Below are 18,356 nucleotides of genomic sequence, written 5' to 3' on the forward strand. Positions count from 1 at the left end.
AATCGGAATATTGTTGTCCATGTAAACGTACTCACATAGAGCTTTAGAATATGTCCTGTTATTAAATATTCATTTTGTGCCACTATTCATTTTCGTAAGATTTTTGTAAGTCATTACTGGCCACATAACTGTGACAACACCTTATTAAAAAGTGATCATCTTTTACTTTATTTACTGGTGGAATTATATAGCCAGAATATTTCCCATGGTTTACTGGACATACTTGGTAGCGGATAGTGGAAAGTATACATGCCCATTCAGTTTGGGGTCAGTCGATTAAAAACACAGTAAAAACCCAAGGGTAACATTTTAGTATAAGGACCAATTCTCACTATTAACTAGTTGCTTATTAGGATGTCTATTATTAACATATTGGCTGTTCATTAGTACTTATAAAGCACATATTCTGCATGACCATATTCTACATCCCTAATCCAATCCTTATACCTAAACTTAACAACTACCTTATTAACTATTAATAAGCAGCAAAGTAGGAGTTTATTGAGGTAAAAGTCACAGTTAATGGTTTGTTAATAGCAAGAATTGGACCTTACAATAAAACGTGGCCAACACTAGCATTGCCTGACGAAAGTCTTTGACCGAAACGTTGTTATTTTTAACTTTTTTGAATAAAGGGAGAATAACAGTGTGCAGATCTTTTTTCTATTATTCCACACTAGCATTGTGAAATAATATTATAAGACAACTGTTTGTTGTATTAATATTAAAATAGTAATTTAACATAAGATATTAATTAAATATAATTACTTAGTTTATTCCTGTCATGGCAAAGTTGAATTTTCGGCAGCCATTACTCCAGTCTTTAGTTTCACATGATTCTTCAGAAATCATTATAAATGTTGAGGAGGAAAAACAATAAGGAAAAGTAATACATTTAGAAACTGTGATACATTTTTTTCAAGATTTTTTGATGAATACGGTCACTTTTGATCAATTTAATGATTCATTTCTTTACTGACTGCACACTTTTGAATGATAATGTGTATTTCACTTCATCTAAAGCCTCTTTAATGAGTTTTTCTCATTACTGTGACAGCCACCCATAGTTCCCAAGGTATCTCACGAGGGTGACACGTCTAACTTTGACACCTATCCAGAGGATGAGTGGAAGAAGGACACACCAGTACCAGCTAAGGATCTGGAAATTTTCAAGAACTTCTGAAAAAATATTATTTTTAATGAATAAAAAGACAGGACTGGTAGAAGATAATGATTTAGAGCTGAAGTTTTAACCTAACCATTCAGGGGACATCAAAAGGTCATAGTTTTAGCATTATATAGGCATGTCCTGCACACTTGAGAAACCGAAACAGACATCTTCTGATCATCATTATTGTCAACATAATCATGGTCAAACATTTACGGAGGAAACAGTTCATCACTTCAGCATCATCTATTAAGTGATGAGCAACTTGATTCAACACCCTCTGAATCTCTTATAATATGCAAAATTTATGTTTTTAAAGCAATATCAAGGTTCTTTTTGCTGGGTCTTCGCTTATGCCTAAACATGTATGGTCATGGTTGTGTTATGGCTTTATATCTTAAAAAGCTTGCTGAATTGGAGCTTTAAGCCTGACAAATTTAGTTTTCTGGTTATCTGAACTTGCTGTGTTGATCCTTTCCTCCCACATGGTATTGCTATATAAATTTCGTAACATTGGGCCTGTTTCACACTGCACTCTCGGGCAGGCATGTAAACAAAGCAAAAGCATAACTGCAACATTATGCTTTTATACTGGCAGCATTGTTCCGGCTTAACAACCTAGCCAGTCTATACAAAAAAAATGCATAGTCAATGTAAATGATGCCATTGCATTTTAAAATGGTAATTTTTTTAAATAATTAAGACTACAAAAAGACTTTGAAACCCAAATTTCAAACTATAGCGATGACTTAGATTTAGTCATATTTACTAAACAAAAAGTGCTGCTGTCTCTCTCTCTCTCTCTGTGTGTGTGTGTGTGTGTGTGCGCATTTTTGTGACAAATGAGGACATAAATTTGTATAATGACAAGGGTATGACATAGGTATTACAAGGAGAAGGTGACTTTTCAGGACATTACCCCATGTCCCCACTCTTCAAAACGCTTCTAAATCACACAGAATGGAGTGTATTGAAAATCTGAAATAGCACAAAGTTTCCTGTGAGGGGTAGGTTTAGGGGTAGGGTTGGTGTAGGGCAATAGAATATACAGTCTGTACAGTAGAAAAACCATTACGCCTATGGGATGTCCCCACTTTTCACAGAAACAAACCTGTGTGTGTGTGTGTGTGTGTGTGTGTGTGTTTTGATAAGTCTATATTTCACTCCTGTTTTTTATTTGTATACTGTAACCTTTTGATGTTGTATGTAAACCCATCAGAAGAAAAAAAATGCTTTGGCAAATTAATTATTACATCAAGTCATAATTATGAGGGGAAAAGGGTGAAATTATGAGTTAAAAAGCTAGAATAATGAGATAAGTCGTTAAATTTTGTCAATTTCAACTAGTCTCATTATGACTTTATATCTCAATTTTGACATTGGTGACATAAATTATAACAAAAGTCATGACAGAATTCTGAAATAATTTGACTTAATTGACATATTTTTTGATAAAGTCGTCGTCGTCGTCCCCCCCCCCAAACAAAGTTGTGATTAAAGTTGTGAAAAGTAAGTGATTATAATTGGAAATTGAGATTAAAAAGTCATGACTCTGTTTCAACTTGTGTCATGACATTTTATCTCATAATATGAGATTTTGGACTTTTTGTCATTATTTGAAACTTTGTCATTTGTATTTTTATTTCTACTTTTATTATAATTTTATCTCGTAACAGTTTCTTTGTCATACTTCAACCTTTTATTTCAGAATTATGACTTGCTCAAGTAATAATTTAGACACTTTATGATTTTTTTTTTTACCAAAGCTATTTCATACATTTGAGTCCCAAAATAAATGCACAGGAGTCGTCTACAGTGTGAAACAGAACGTGTTTTTGTGTTCTACTGTGCTGCTTTTTAATTCTTTTTCTAAGTATACATGCAATAGACAGATGTGTTTGGCCATTGCGCTGTCTAGCTTATTTTTTCTTTTGCATCAGCACTACATTAAGGCAAGTTAAAAAAACTTGCTTTCCATTCATCAGTGTTCATCAGTGTGCAGTTAGATACTATTGTGCTGCATCTTAAGTTGACCACAGAAGCGCAGTTTGTGTGAACGGCCCCAAGAATCCAAAGAGCTTTTGAACACATTCCTGCCAGGATGTCAGACTAAGAATAGCAGGTGAAGTAGAGGCACAGTAGCACTTATCTAATCATGACCTCACAAACCTGTAGGTAACCAATAAATGAACATTACTGTTTGTATTATGAGATGCCTGTTCACATACTTTGGCTGTTGTACTTGATGTTCTATATGTGTTTACTAATTGGTTAAGTGCATAAACAATTTACTAGCCAGGTGTTTTCTAAAGTTGCCTTTCATATTTATGGGGGTGAATTTAGCAAACACAGTTTACATTGCTTCATAATGCTACTTAATATATGTTGGGAAGAGAATTGACTATGGTGTGAAATGCTTAGAAATGTAGCTACTGTGTGTATGTTCAAAACAATTCTTCCTGTTTCTGGACTTCCATAGTTTTTCTTAACTGCTTTTGTCTTAAGCAGTAATATATCACACTGAATATCATTTATTTGATATCATTTCTTGAAATGACTGTTCTTTTTAAATTGCAAATGCAGTTTTATACTAAGGAAAGCAACTTGCAGATTTCATATGGACTTGACAGCTGTTACCATCTTGTGGATTTTTGTTTGTTTGTTTGTTTAATGTTTGTTTGTCGTTGTTTCCTGTGTGAATAATTTTGCTGTATTCTCAATTTTTTGTGTTTTCTTTTTTTACACTTGTTTGAGGGGGACAAAATGTCATTTATATTGTTTGCAACAGCAAAAACTAAAATGAAGTTCTATGAACTTAAAAATTGTCACAAACCAAGCATAGGATTTTATACTGGTTTTTATTCACACTTTTTTTTAGTTTATCGGTACTTTCATTTTATTGCCTTCTGAACATTTATGGTGTATTTTAGATGGTACAAGTGCAATATTACCTGCAACCAAGCTGTTATAAAAACTTGAGGAAATCTGCAAATCCTATATCCATGAAAATAAACTGAACTTTTCATGTGGGCAAAACTATTTGACTAATAGACCTGCAGCCTGTTATAACGTTTCAGTGTACTCTGACCAAACTCGTTGAAGTCTTATTGAGATGGGTTGGACTTTCAGTTTGATGGCACCAAGCCATACGCTCATTCACACCAGCCTCAGGAACCTTTTAAACTACAAGCTTAATGGAAATTATTAGACCATTTACTGTAAGAGTCTTAATATATTCTCATTTTCCTATATACCCACGATTAAGTGCTTGCCACAGTTTCATATGCTAGTATTTCCCTCAGTTGGTCCCTTTATAGTTTATTTTCCTTAAGTATTCATGTAAAATGTTTATTAAATGTACATTAGTAGTTAACAGGGCAAATTAGCATCACTCCTTTCCAGCAAAAGCAGATGAATGATCTCATCCATTAAGGTGCCATGAGACTGTTGCATTTTTAAGAGGTTATTTCACTCTCTAACCCCTGTGGTTAGACTTCACCCGTAGAGAAATGTTCGAACATAACTTCCTTTCTTCGCTCTGCTCTTTGTAAAATCTGACTACAGTTTAAACATTTTAAAGACGTTTAGTCCTGTCAGACACACCACTGGGACAGACTAATTTTGCTTAATAGCTCCCTTACAGTCTTCAAAATGCCTGTACGATGGATCTGTCCCCAACCTGAAATTTTAAAACCGGACCTGGTTTTAATGTATGGTATATGTACCCACCGCACTTTGGCAGCTCTGCGTAATATATTTCTACTTGTGACAGGAAAGCAGAAAATCACATTTCCATTTAACAACATGATTATGGTGTATTCATCTTTGTGTACACTCATCTGTTTGTGTTCGGGTTGCTCAAATCCAACAAATTTTTTGATACATCGCCATTTGAAAGATGTTCTCTGAAGCCACGATGTGAAAAGTTGCAGCTGCTGTTTTAATTCTTGGTACTGTCAACACAGTTCTTACCTGATGACACTTTTTGGCTGAGTCAGTGGCGCTGAATGATGTTCTCTAATCTCTTTGTCCTGTAGAAGACTGATTTTGTTCGTTTATTGCATCAGAGTTACTTTATTTATTAGCAAAAGAAATTACAGTGTCAGTGCTGCTGTGTTGGAAATAAACCTGATGTGAATTTGCAGCTTGGAGCAAGGAACCTTAAAGTTGCTGAGTGTTGTGGAGTCTACTTCTATAAACCCAACAACCCTACCATTACTCCATCGTTCACCTACATGGCTCTCACTTAACCCCTCACCTCCTGGAGTAAACGGGTCAAAACGCCCCAAAAAACCTCCATTTAGAAACAAAACTATGGGACGACACCTTGTAATGACTGGTAACCACAGTGATCAGTGCAATTAAACGGCTTTAGGTTCTGATCTCATCAAAGAGTCCTGTCATCAGACCCCCACCACACCCGCAATGAGATATTATCATAGAGGAAACTCCACCCATCTACCAGCTACACCTCATGCTGCCCTCACATGCTATCAGACATGAACGGCCTCTCAAGTTGTATTTACAACTAGGAACCTCTGAGGTTATTTTGATTCCCGAGTTTCAGAGTTGGGTAGGCCATAAACTAAACATGGCAGTTTACTGTAGTGAATGCTAAGTTTAAGGGGGCTTTGAACTAAAAACTGAAAACTTGTTATGTTTTGTTTGCTGTTCATTTACACAATTTGTTTTGGGGGCCTGAAAATGGGGGTTCAAAGGGCAAGTTGTTAAAAAAACGATACCGTTATTGTTTCCATGTAAACTACAAATATGCAAATTTGTAAAAGCGGTCACATCATGTCTATTATGTGTATTTACCGCTCTCCGGCTCTGTAGATGAATGCATATATGCGCAAAAGCATAGTCTTTCTTTACAAAGTCACAGCGCCAACTACTGGCCTGGCATGCATCATACAGCATTTTTTGTTGTTTTTGCAGATCCGTGTGAGCGAGTATCGTTTTGACGACATTGTCATCTGTACGCAAAACTTTTTAAAAATGCAAAAGAAAAACTTTTCTGTTATTAGTACGTCGTTGCTGTGTAAACATACCGTAAGACTGCTTATTCGCTTTTCTCACAACATCTTTCTCTTGCTATTACAGTCATATACAGTATATTTAATTTAATTTACACAGATAAAAAAAACAGCATTTATTTTACCGAGACTTCTAGCGCGGTCACAGTAGCGTGAGTGATGTTTATATGGTTGGCAACAAATGGGACACTACATTGGATCTGTTGAAATCTGTTGGATATTGACTAAATATCTTACGATATATACGAGACTTGTCATAGCACTTGCATTTTATTGCTCTTTTGTTGATTTTGATGGCTTCTATTGTCCTCATTTGTAAGTCACTTTGGATAAAAGTGTCTGCTAAATTACTAAATGTAAATGTAAATATATTAAAAGCATTTCGGCTTTAATAAGATTTCCACAAGCAATGATTAAAAATAAACCTGGTGTCCTCCATGATTCCTATTATTTCTGACAACAAAGCAATTAAACACAACAAATTTGTAATTACACCTTCAGAATTGGGAAGTCGGAAATCAGCATTTTAAGGCAGAGTTAGACAGCTTCTTGTCCATAATGCCAAACTAATCATGATATAAAGGCAGAAATTCACTGTGTTTTTTGTTGTGAGAACTATTGGATATGGTGGATTACCTACTGTATCATCTAGCATGCCCTGTCCCACCTTAAAGGTCTTGACCTTCTCAGCTGTATCCAACAAATAAAACCATGCATCTTAATTTTGACTTATTCTGATGAATTAATATTCAATTTATTGTAGTAAAAATGTTTGATAATTTTATTATTTTAAAGACCAACGTTTTTATAGTTACAGTAGATGTGTTGCACATTGTGCACACATCAGAAAGCTGTTAGTGGGCTACACCAAGCAATGTCCTTTTGAAAGGAGGAGTGTGTCTGTGAATGTGATCAAGCTGCCTTCAGATACTTGACTTGGTTTGCATTTGGCTCTGATTTGAACTTTTTCTGTGTAGAATTATCATGCAGGTCTTTCACTGATACACACCTGTTAGTACTTAGGAAGGGAAGCTCACCGTCTGAGCGTTTGTGTCTCAGTCAATAGAAAAACAGTGATGATTTGTCCCAGATTTGGCTCACAGTCAGTCTCCTGGAGAAGCTTTGCTTTGTTGAGAGCCAGCATTATCAGCACTGAGTTGTGCAACTCTTTATTGTCCGTTATATTTAATCACGAGGGAAAAAAAAAACTTGCATTAAAGTACATTGCATAGGACCCAAAATATATAATAATATAACAAATCAATGACTTTGAACAGGCTAAAATCCCCCAATTTTTTTGGTGTCTGTATAATGACCGCATTCCTGGCAAGGTATTAACTAAGTTCAAAACTAAATATCCTTTTAGGTTTTAAAGGAGTAGTTTACTATTCCTTTAAGTGCACTCACCGTGAGCAGCTTCTTGGTAATTAAAGGAGCTGTAAGCGATTTCAGGCATTTTCCTAGTTTCCACCATTTTGCTAACTTCCATTACCAAACTCCACCCTCTCTCCAAAGACATGTCAGCAAACCTGCAAAATGAGTCACTGAATTTCAGCTTACAGCAACTTTAAGACTAGTGTTTATTCCCATTCTGATGTTGTCAGATGTGCATTGTATTGTAAGGGCTTTGATATATATAAAAAAAAAAGCTAAGAACATCAATGAAATGCGATAAAGCAGACGAAAAGCAAATCATCAGTTGATAGTTAAACCGCTTACTTCATTTCAAGCATGGTTGGGAACATACTTCTTCGAGATTTGTTTCAAGTAAACAAAGAAAGCAGGCAGCTGGATATTGTAACAGGAATAACTCAAAGTGCATCTGTTTCTAAGTTATGCACTAATTGCATTTCTCTGCTCATACTTTCCATGTCCCTGTGCCCTTTAGCCGATCAAGGTAAACACAATCTAATCTAACTGCTTTTGCAGACTTGGAGAAGGTTATTGATCAAAAGAGAATCCACACACTGGTCTATGAATGAAGCCATCTAGGTCTAACGCATTTATATTCAAAAACTGGCAAAAACATTGAGACTACCATTTCATAACAATTCCAACTATTATTAGAGGAACAGTTTTTTCACCCAGAAATTAAAATGATCATCATTTACTTCACACTCATGATTTTATTCAGAAAAATGTTTAACTGCTTTTATCCATGCAGTGAAAGTCAGTGGGATTTAATGTTGTTTATTCCACAGAATAAAGAAAGTCATACAGGTTTGGAACAACATGAGGGTGAGTAATGATTACAAACATTTAATTTTTGATAAATTAAGGTGTCAGTTGAAGCATGTAGATATCAAACACAAAACCCTGCAATTGTGGGGACAGTTAAGGTCAGTAGATATAAGAGCCATAAAGACAATATCTAGGTCAGCCTAGAGTCCCCATTTTACCACCGGCAATGCTGTAATATTTCTTGATTAACCAGCTGTTGAGTGTAACAGCAGCTGAATTTAGAGCAGGCCTCTCTGGTGATGGTCATTGCACAAATATGCTTACTCAGATCTAAACGTCCATTTGCAGAGCCTCTGGGGAAGGAGTGAACTGTAGCTCTCATGATTACAGTCTAACGGTCTGATTAGAGGGGACGTCGTTGCACGGAAATGAGAATGAAATTAGAGGGGATCTTCTTGCATGGAGATCTAATTGAAATAATATTACATTTGATCTGTGTCTTATCCAAGTGGTGGATAAGAGCAATAGAGGAGACTTTTATATTAACATATTTATGATTTATGGCTGTAACTGTCAGAATGCATCAGTATCATCATGATTTGGACTCGTACAAAAGACTGATCCAAAACACTCGCCGCTTCTATTTAATTAACTGTAATGCTTTTCTTGGGGCCTTATGGGTACCAGATTCCTTCACTGTTCATCCAGGGTTGTCTTGAGTGAATTGTTAATGGAATTTGATCTGACTTTATTCAGACTTTTACAGAAAAGCAGACACACATGTATGACACAAATACATCATTTTAACGGTTGTTTTCCACAAAGTCTTCAAATAATGGCAAGGCTCTTTGTAAATGAATTGCTTGGTGGTCAGTCTGCATCATCAGATTGACTCAGCTTGGTTTTTATTCATAATGGGGAACTGACTGATTTGTTATGTCTCGTCTTTGTTCTTGTTTGTGAGTAATGGCGTCAAATTTTTTGCTTATGAATACAAGTTTAAGATCTATACACCACAAAGTATAATTAAAGATGTCTCTCGGCATTGCGGCTGGCTATTATTTAATGCAATGAGTACCACGTTTTTAAGATATCAAGATGTCAGTGAAAAAGTTTGTAAAATGTGTAGCAGACCTGTCCATTCTGTTCCATTATACATCCTGTGTAAGTGTGGTTTGATGAGGAACGCTGCCTTTTGTAGCTGCATATGAAGGTAGCAGTTCAAGCTTGAATTGCTCCAATGGAAAGAAAATCTTATTACAAATCTAGTTTATTTTAAGTTGTTACTTTGTATATAATTGTAATAAATTACATATATACACTGTATATATAACCCAGCCGGGTCCTTAACGGAAACATTTTGTGGTACAGTTGTATCTGCTGTGTTTCCACGCTTGCCACTTGAGGTTCTGACATTTGTCATGGCTTTGTTTGTTTCATCGCTCCAGCAAGCACTGCTTGTTTGGACATTTTAATTCTCCACTTGGACTCATTATATTTGGACTGGTGAGTCACTGCATGCTGATCCATACATACCATTACCGTGAACTATTCTGCTGACTCAGATTATAACATTGGCCTTTGTCAAAACAAAACAAAAAGAGAATCTCTGAAGAAAAATCCAAAAACTCAGCGGAAACAAGAATGGAACAAGCAGTTGACAGGATTGTGACCTACACAGCAGAACCAACTTAAACCAAATTAAATTGTATTTACAAATTTTTAAAAAATCTTTTTTTTAAAGTGTGGTATAATTTAGAATGATTCATGTGTGCCAAATAAGTATATATTTCTGTCATGACAACTCTCGGAGGGATTGGCATGGTAATGTACATGACAATGTTAATGTATTTGGTCTTGGTGGAATAGATCTGCTACGCTGCTGCTGCTGCTGCTGCGGCAGAGCAAGTACCGAGACTTGCTACTGCCAATACATACACAACATGCTGCTGTGAGCATGTAAGAAATACTGCTGCTGCAAAAATAACATACATGAAATAACCCCATATAACATACATGAATCACCTCGTAGCAGATCTACACAGGTGGAGCTGGGGAAGGTGAAGGGTTTCTGAAGCACGCTGCAACTGATACAGCAAGCACTAGCCAAGTATTTGAATGTTGAGCAGCAAGCTCATCATTAAAATGTATTCTTTTTCTTCTCTCTGTTGACAAATTCAAGAACGCATTGCAGTTCAGCCAATCACATTCAGATCTACTTCCAATAGAGTATGCAACACTCGCTTTTTACAATCAAATCAACAACCAATTAATAACATCAAGTATTGCTCTGTGCTGTTTCAAGCTTGATAAATTATCACTGTCACGATACAGAACACAACTTCTATTTCATGCCAACTATAAGAAACGGAGCAGAATTGCATTTGAATTGTTTTTTAAAAAGAGCATCTGCATTTTTTCAGGGGCGAACCAATCTGACATCTATGTCAAGTACTGGCCTGGTCAGGCTGTAGATTATACAGAACTCATATGGATGTAGCCACATAATGGCAGGCCTCCGGTGTGATGTCATTATAGTTTGTGTTCCTTCAAGAAGAGCTTGTTGATATTGGTATTAATCATGCATTTTCCATGTGATCTCAACATGGAATGAACTAGTAGGCAACATATTTCATATTTGAATATTACATGCAAATAGAGAATAATATGAATGCTGCAGTATAAAGTGTGAGACAATATAATTCGATTTGATCATGATGAATTCAGTGTCCCACATCCCAGCTGTCATTCCTTTTATAAGCCCCTATAAAAGTCCCTCAGTCCTTGACACACTGACATACTCAATAGGCACCAGTAGACAAGTGAGTCATGCCCTGGCAGAAGTAAAGTATATCCTGGCATAGTTTCCAGGAGATGTCTTAGCTTTGAGAGAGGAAACATAAAACTAAAGCTCATGGCTGAAAGACAGTCCAAAGATTTATCATACCAACAGCACACTGCAAGTTTAAGCACTGCCTGAGGCCTTCCTATCAGCCCATCTTTTTATTGAATGCAGTTTCCTTTGAAATTAGTTTAGACATTTCCAGGTCAATGATAACAGGTTGATTTCATTTCTTAACAAATATATGTGTATATGACGACGGGTTTCACATTTGATACAAACACTATAAGGATTGTGGAATTGAGACTTCGGTTTTACTATACTAAATAACTGCTGTGCTGTGTTGAGGGGAAAAAAATGAAATCGAGAAGAGCTGATCATTTCCATGAATTCCATGAGCTCTCTAATCCTTTGACATTGAGTTATGATGTAAACATGATCTCCCATAAAGGTCGACCCCTGTCATCACCCTGTTATTACTGCCATGCAGGTAAACTGACATTAGTTCACCATCTTTTCCCCTTTGAAGTGTGACCAAAGACATCTTATCAAAGGCTTTGCTGTTGTAGCTTCAAACATCAAGATATCCTATAGAAGAAGCATCAACACAGCGGTTAGAAATTAAAACTAGACTTTTTTTTTTGTTTTGTTTTTTGAGAAGGCTGGTTTGTTCCATGATTGAAATTGGAAAATAAATCACCAAGTACAAGGTCTATTGACACCAAACAGAATACTGGGTGCAACAATTCAGTTCAATAAACTTTTTTATATAAATGAACGGCTTTAACGTGTCTGTTCTGACCGTCATGAATATTTGCATACCATAAATGCATCACAATTTTTAACGGTGAGTTGTTGTTTTGGCCGTCACATAAAACTATTATTTTGCTATGCCACAGTGAATAGCAGATAAGGAATCTGGAACCAACTCTTTTGTTTATGTATTCTTGTATTTGATTGTTTGATAAACATTACAGCAAATAAAATAAAAAAAGCTGTTAATACTGTTCGACTTCCTTATTTCCGTTTTACAAATGTAAAGTTGTTCTGCACTTTGTGTACCCTGGTTATGGGTATTTCTGCTTTTCAATAAGCGCCACCTATAGTCAAAGAATGAAATTGCATTTTCAATTTGTGAACAGGCCTTTTTTTTTAAAGGCCTTTTAAGAGTTTGACAACAATCAACCTTTCTGTTGTGCACTTTCTACAAAAGACAAAAGTGATGTGCAACATGTCCTTAAAATATTTGCTTATGGATAGATGATTACAGACTAGCTTTGTTACGCAAAAAAAAAAAAATGTTCCGCATTTGTAAATGCGCAAATAATTGTAAATTATTTTAAATTACAATAAGGTTATTCCAATATCTGATCATCAGACTCTTGTCTTTTGGGGTCTTTTTCTTGTGAATATTCTGCGCTGCTGTTGAATGGACATTCAGATAGACATGTCTTGCTTTCTCACTTATGAAACAGACATCAAGTTTATCTCATTCCAGAAGCAAAAGGCCAGTACTGTATACAACTTTGATTTAACACTGGCTGTCGGTGTAGTGATATGGCAGCCTCATTAATGTCTGCCACAGGAGGAGATAAAACTAATTGAATGTATGCTTCCAGATCTTATCATACAGATGATCTTCTACACTAATGAGCAATGTATGAATCTCACATCTCAAACTGTATAATTTAATTACTCTCCCATAGGAGCCCCTTCCTGGATCTTGCCAGAGTCTCTTCCTCTGGGGGTCAAAATCTTTTTTCCACATTCTAGCCCTCTCACTAAATTCCTCCAAAGGAGTCCATGTGGATTTCTTTAGAGGTGCATCTGTTAAAACCCCAAATGCTCTCAGTTACTAAGTGAGAATACTTTATCCTTTCCTGTTCAACATTTTGCATTAGCACTCCGAGTGCTGCAGGTTCAAACCTTTTCTTCTGTAAACAGTTGCTGTAAGAGCAATAATGTATTAGTAGATCATATCCGGCGCACCCCAAGCATGTTTAACAAGTTTCAGAACATATTTCAATCATAAAGCTTAAAACAACTGTTCTGGAAGCACAGCTGAATAAATCTCAGTTTATCACCCTTTGGTGGATAGGCTGCTCTACAGCAGATGTTAAATGATAATATAGGTCTCTTACACCATTTAGTGATTCCATTGGTAAGTTTATGTCCAATCTGATGTCCAAGGAACATCTCACGCCTCTTACCGATTTCACTGGGAAGAACACTGGAAAGAAGTGTCCATTGTTTTTAGGATGTGGTTGTTTTGAAAGGAATTCTTTGAATGTGTTGTACAGCTGTTGAGTTAATTATGTGAGCAGCTTTGTGTTTTAGTCATTACTGGTGCTACAGGTAATTGTTATATAATCCTGCACTTACAGTAGAGCATTTTATGTGCTTAGCATCTGTTTGCGATCTGAGCCAGACATGTTGAAAACATGTTACACAGTGTAATCTGGGGTTTCTGGGATAATCCTGATTTATATTCTCTCTTTGACCTGAGAGGTTTTCCAGTCACTGGGGTTCAACATTTGCATCAATTACATTTTGTTACCTCAAAAAGTCAAAGCTGTAAAACGTTCTCATTCTTTCCAGCTCAATTTGTATTATATTTTAAAAGTTGCCTAGCTTAGTCAGAATCACTTCCATTTTGGTTTCCCATTTCTTCTTTCTCTTTTTATTCCAGGGATTTTATTAATGAACATTCTAAGATATTCTCTTACACATGTGACAACCTGGAAAGAAAGGTATTAATTTCAGTGCCATTCCACAGATGGTCTTCATTAAAGTGTCTTATTCAGAATACCCAGGTTCTGCTTCCATCTCTGGAGACTGGATTTGTGAGAAGGGGAAACCCCCCTAGAGGACACAGACTAATGTAAGACCTGGATAAGGTTGAAGAGATCTCCATAATTTTGTGATGCCTCTAACCTGTAAAAAATAAAGAATGTGCCAGGGCATGTTTGGTTTAGTGTGCAATCACGTCTAGTAGTTTCCACATACCTCTGCCATGATTTCTGTAGTACACGCAGTTCTGTGATTTACTGTCATCTTAGATCACAATAATCAAGACCAGGTGTTATGTTGAAACTGACAACATGTTATTTAGCTATTGCAGGAAGCAGTTCATTAACAAAAGTGGGGCAAAATGCGTTTGCGAGTAAACTCAAGTTTGCCCTCATACTATGTTTGCCAAATTGAACAAGAAAGTCTCATATAGAGATTCAAAGACTGTTATGAAGGGCTAGTTCAGCACAGAAGTTCTTTCCTGCCTGCTGAAGACAGATGTGTCAGTGAAGAGATCGTCTTACCTTGTTTGTGGAAAGACTACATGTGCTCGGTCCATTTCAGATTTATTCATTTTTTTTATTCTGGGCAAGATTAACAGTATTAATCTCAAAGGTATGATTAATATTTCTTAAACCAGCTCTGTTTAACAGATAAGTGTGCAGACTAAAGGAGTGATGTGCATTTGTCTGTGAATCATTTGTGTAAAGCTTGATTACGCGACTTAGATACGCAGTGTTTTCACGCTGTTTCCTACAGTTTAGCTGGATAAATATAGACTCAGCTGAAATGCATTATAAGAGCATTTGAGGAACATCAGAACAGTTTAGTCTTTTTCTTACTTTAGACTGTAAATACATTGTGTCAATGCAACAAGAATTGCTTAATGTCTTCTCTCTGCTTATTCTGGATAAACAAGTAAAATTAGTGTATTTTCAGGTGGATTTCCAGAAAGAAATGAGTAGCTCTGTGGCACTTGTTTGAGTGTTCTGACCAGCCAACACAGCAACACTGACTCAACCAATGGTGTGAGTGGGGGAAATGTTCAAGTAACCATTACTTACAAGTCCAGTAAAGTCATGTTTTGCACTTTTGGTACGCCAAAAAAAAGGGTAATATGCTATATCTAACAATTTGGGCTTTTCTTCTTAAAATTGCAGGTTATCTCACAATTCTGACTTATTGCAAAAAAACAAAAAAGGTCTGAATTGTGAGATCTTGTAACACGAGACAGAAAATAAGTGTTTGAACCCAAAGCAGTTTACTGACAAATGTTGAGTGCCAATGGCAATATCTAAAGAGGTGAGTATGCAGAGGTAACAGTCAATGCCCAAATGGTGACCAGACAATAATGGTGCTTTTCCACTGCGTGGTACGACTCGGCACGGCTCGGCTCGGTTTGTGTTTCCACTGCAGTTCAGTACCGCTTTAGAGTGGGCGGGATTATTCACATGTCGTTATAGTTGCGCAGCCACTATTGCCGCGACTCCTGAAAAACTTTTTCATTCCGTGTCGCCCCATCAAGCTCGCTGGATCCGCTCCTCTGCGATCAACGAGAGGAACATCTGTACTTCCTCAACAGACAACGAAACAGCCACTTTTTGGTTGTTAAAAAAGGTGCGCTTGTTCAAAACAGTTGCGTTCGATCCTTCGTGGCTGTGCTGATTTAAATCTAGCGGTTCTTTTGTGTCGCAAGTTCAGTGACGCAGGTAGTGACGATTCTCTCCGGCCAATCCGTGATCAGCAGAGTTTACACGTCACGTTTTGGTAACGGTACGGTTCACTTGGAACCTCAACCGAGGTGGTACTAAAAAAAGTACCAGGTACTGTACCCAGTGGAAAACCCCCCAAAAGTGAACCGTACCGAGCTGTACCGTGCCGTACCATGCAGTGGAAAAGCGCCATAAGTGAACTGGTGAATGTCTCTTTTGTAGCGATGCAATCATGAGGTAAGTGTTCTCAGGTGCATGATTGCTGATGTGGATAAGGTGTGGAGCATGAAGGATTCTGGGTTCTAGTTAGTGATCCTGAAATTAGAATTCAGGGGATTGTGATCACTGAAGGAGAGTGGAGGTGGAGCCTGGCGTATCAGTGACAGATAAATCTCAGAATTATGAGGGGAAAAAAGTCAGAATTGTGAGATTTATCCCATGGCAAAAATAAGCTTCCGTAACTACTGGTGCAGAAATTGGACATCTTATCTTTAATGTTTTTTTTTAACAATTTCTTTATTGGCTGTAGTATAAAGTAACTGTATGTAGGTTGAGGTGTCCATGGTTTTCCACACTTTGTTTGGATTTTAGCAATAGTCCAGCTGCACACAGCAGGTTGGGAGGCTGTTTATTATACAGTCCTGTCCATGTGGAGGCCCTTGGGATCTAGGCCAAAATGGCAAGACAAAAGCTAGTTGAGAATTCAGGGAAATGGCCTATAAACCTGAATGCTACAGTTTAATAGTGACACGCTGAAAACCACATAGTCTGCTCTACAGAAAGACTGACTAAAATGACACATCTTTATATCTGTCTTGTCAGTGCTTGCCTTCCAACTCTTTTCTTTTTCAAATATGCCCTTTAAATGTCAATCAACTGCCTTTTTTTCATTAAAGCTGAGATAAGGTTGGAAATATTTCAAGAGTCATGGCAATAACAGATGTGATTAGCTATTCATTTCAGGACTCAAAGTTTTTTTTGCATGCTTTGACAAAAAATTATGTAACAACATATTCCTTTATTAAAAATATGACAATGTAAATAAAAGCTACTTTACCCATTATAGGATCATTTTAACATATGTGGTCAGACCACCAGTGAAAATAAACAGAACTTCATTGTCTAGGGAATGTTGTTTATTATTAGTTGTATTCTACAGGTCAGTCTTCGACCAGATGGTCAAACAGGGAAGTCTGGTTAGTATAGATCATTTGCTGATACAAGACCAGATTTACTGTTTCATTTTCAATGAATAAAGCAAGGAAACTGATTTGGGAGAAGCGTAAATGTGCGACTGACACTTTTTGATTAATGCAGGGGGAAATGAAAAACACATTTCAGTGTCTAAAGAGGACAAAAAAATGGAAATGTAGAAGCTGGTAAAATGTTGTAAATCACAGAGGATAGAGAAAACAGGTGCTAGTTTTTTACATCTGCCACAGGTGCTGTGGGTAATACTTGAAAAAATGTATTCAAAAATGTGTTACCTGTGAACAAAACCTGTTAAATAATAAGTAAACCATGTTATACTCACTAATAATTAATGCTTTTGTATTTATTGTTATTTTATTTTAAATTTACAGCTTGATATGCTTTAGAATAGATTTTTAAAAAGTAAAATTAATATGTTGAATGAACATCAGTGTTTTCCTACAAGTATCATGAAGATCTCAATTGCCTGAAACAAAGCTTTTTACAACACCTGAAAGGTATTTGCAAGGATATCATGCATATACTAGGTCTTTAGGTCACTTGCATGTCAGAGGAACAACCGCTCAGGGACCACTGGTAACATGTGCTAACCAGGTGGACTGGCCTGCATTGTATACTGTAGATGCATTGTTGAATGGTAGCTACATTCGCTTTCAAAACAGTGTCTGGAAAAACAGGTGCAAGCTTTGATGCTTCCCACTACACCAAAATATTATTAATCCAATATGAGGTTGTTGCTGAAGCGTGTGCACACCCTTCAAAGTTAATTTTAAATTATACCAACAAAGGTCTTTGATTATAATCTTATCAAAGCACCTTTGACCTAACAACCTGTAAACATGTTATGTTTCAGCCTCCCTGTTATTAAATTTAATCATGTCTCAGACGTAACAAATTTGCAAGCTTAAAAGTAACAATTATATTTTTAAAGACGTATTGGGCCCTCATATACATAAAACAATTTATTAAACCTTCGATTTAAATGCAAACTTTCCAAAGAAATTTAGCTCATCCTTATACACTAGGGGGAAAAAAAGGTGTATGATTTACTTTAGAACTATTTACAGTCAGTAAATTTCACAAATAATTACAAAGAAATATCAAAAAACATATTGAATTAAACTTAACATTTTTTAAGTAGAAAGACTGAAATAATATTTTCTTGTAAATATTTCTGCAATATTTTTAAATACATCTTTCATATTTACTTATATAATATCAACACCTACTGATGGGTTTTAGGATGGATATACATGTAGGCCTACATGACATATACTGTATGTACAAACATTTATTACACGCATAAACATACACATTTGTATGGGTTAAATACATATGTTACTATATGAAATTGTTCCAGTTTCTAAAAGGTTTTGTATGTTTTACTTCATATGATAATAATTCTATAAATGCAA

At 36.2% G+C, this 18,356-nt stretch overlaps 1 protein-coding gene and 1 long non-coding RNA gene across 2 annotated transcripts in view; one reads left to right on the forward strand and one right to left on the reverse strand.

Annotated features, from left to right (window-relative positions):
* The window catches only part of prkx (protein kinase X-linked), a 52,405-nt gene extending 51,002 nt beyond the window's left edge, over window positions 1-1,403 (forward strand). Inside the window, exon 8 of the mRNA XM_016560932.1 lies at window positions 1,058-1,403. Within this exon, the coding sequence (XP_016416418.1) occupies window positions 1,058-1,183 (126 nt within the window). The 3' untranslated portion in view covers window positions 1,184-1,403. The remainder of the gene's footprint in view (window positions 1-1,057) is intronic.
* The window catches only part of LOC107746636 (uncharacterized), an 18,757-nt gene continuing 1,002 nt past the window's right edge, over window positions 602-18,356 (reverse strand). The window contains exons 2-3 of the long non-coding RNA XR_001640718.1: window positions 4,641-4,643; window positions 602-663 (exon numbers count right to left, since the gene is read on the reverse strand). This is a non-coding gene — a long non-coding RNA (uncharacterized LOC107746636). The remainder of the gene's footprint in view (window positions 664-4,640; window positions 4,644-18,356) is intronic.

This window comes from Sinocyclocheilus rhinocerous, unplaced genomic scaffold (assembly GCF_001515625.1).
Source record: "Sinocyclocheilus rhinocerous isolate Xijiao unplaced genomic scaffold, SAMN03320098_v1.1 scaffold1641, whole genome shotgun sequence".
Lineage (NCBI taxonomy): Eukaryota > Metazoa > Chordata > Actinopteri > Cypriniformes > Cyprinidae > Sinocyclocheilus > Sinocyclocheilus rhinocerous.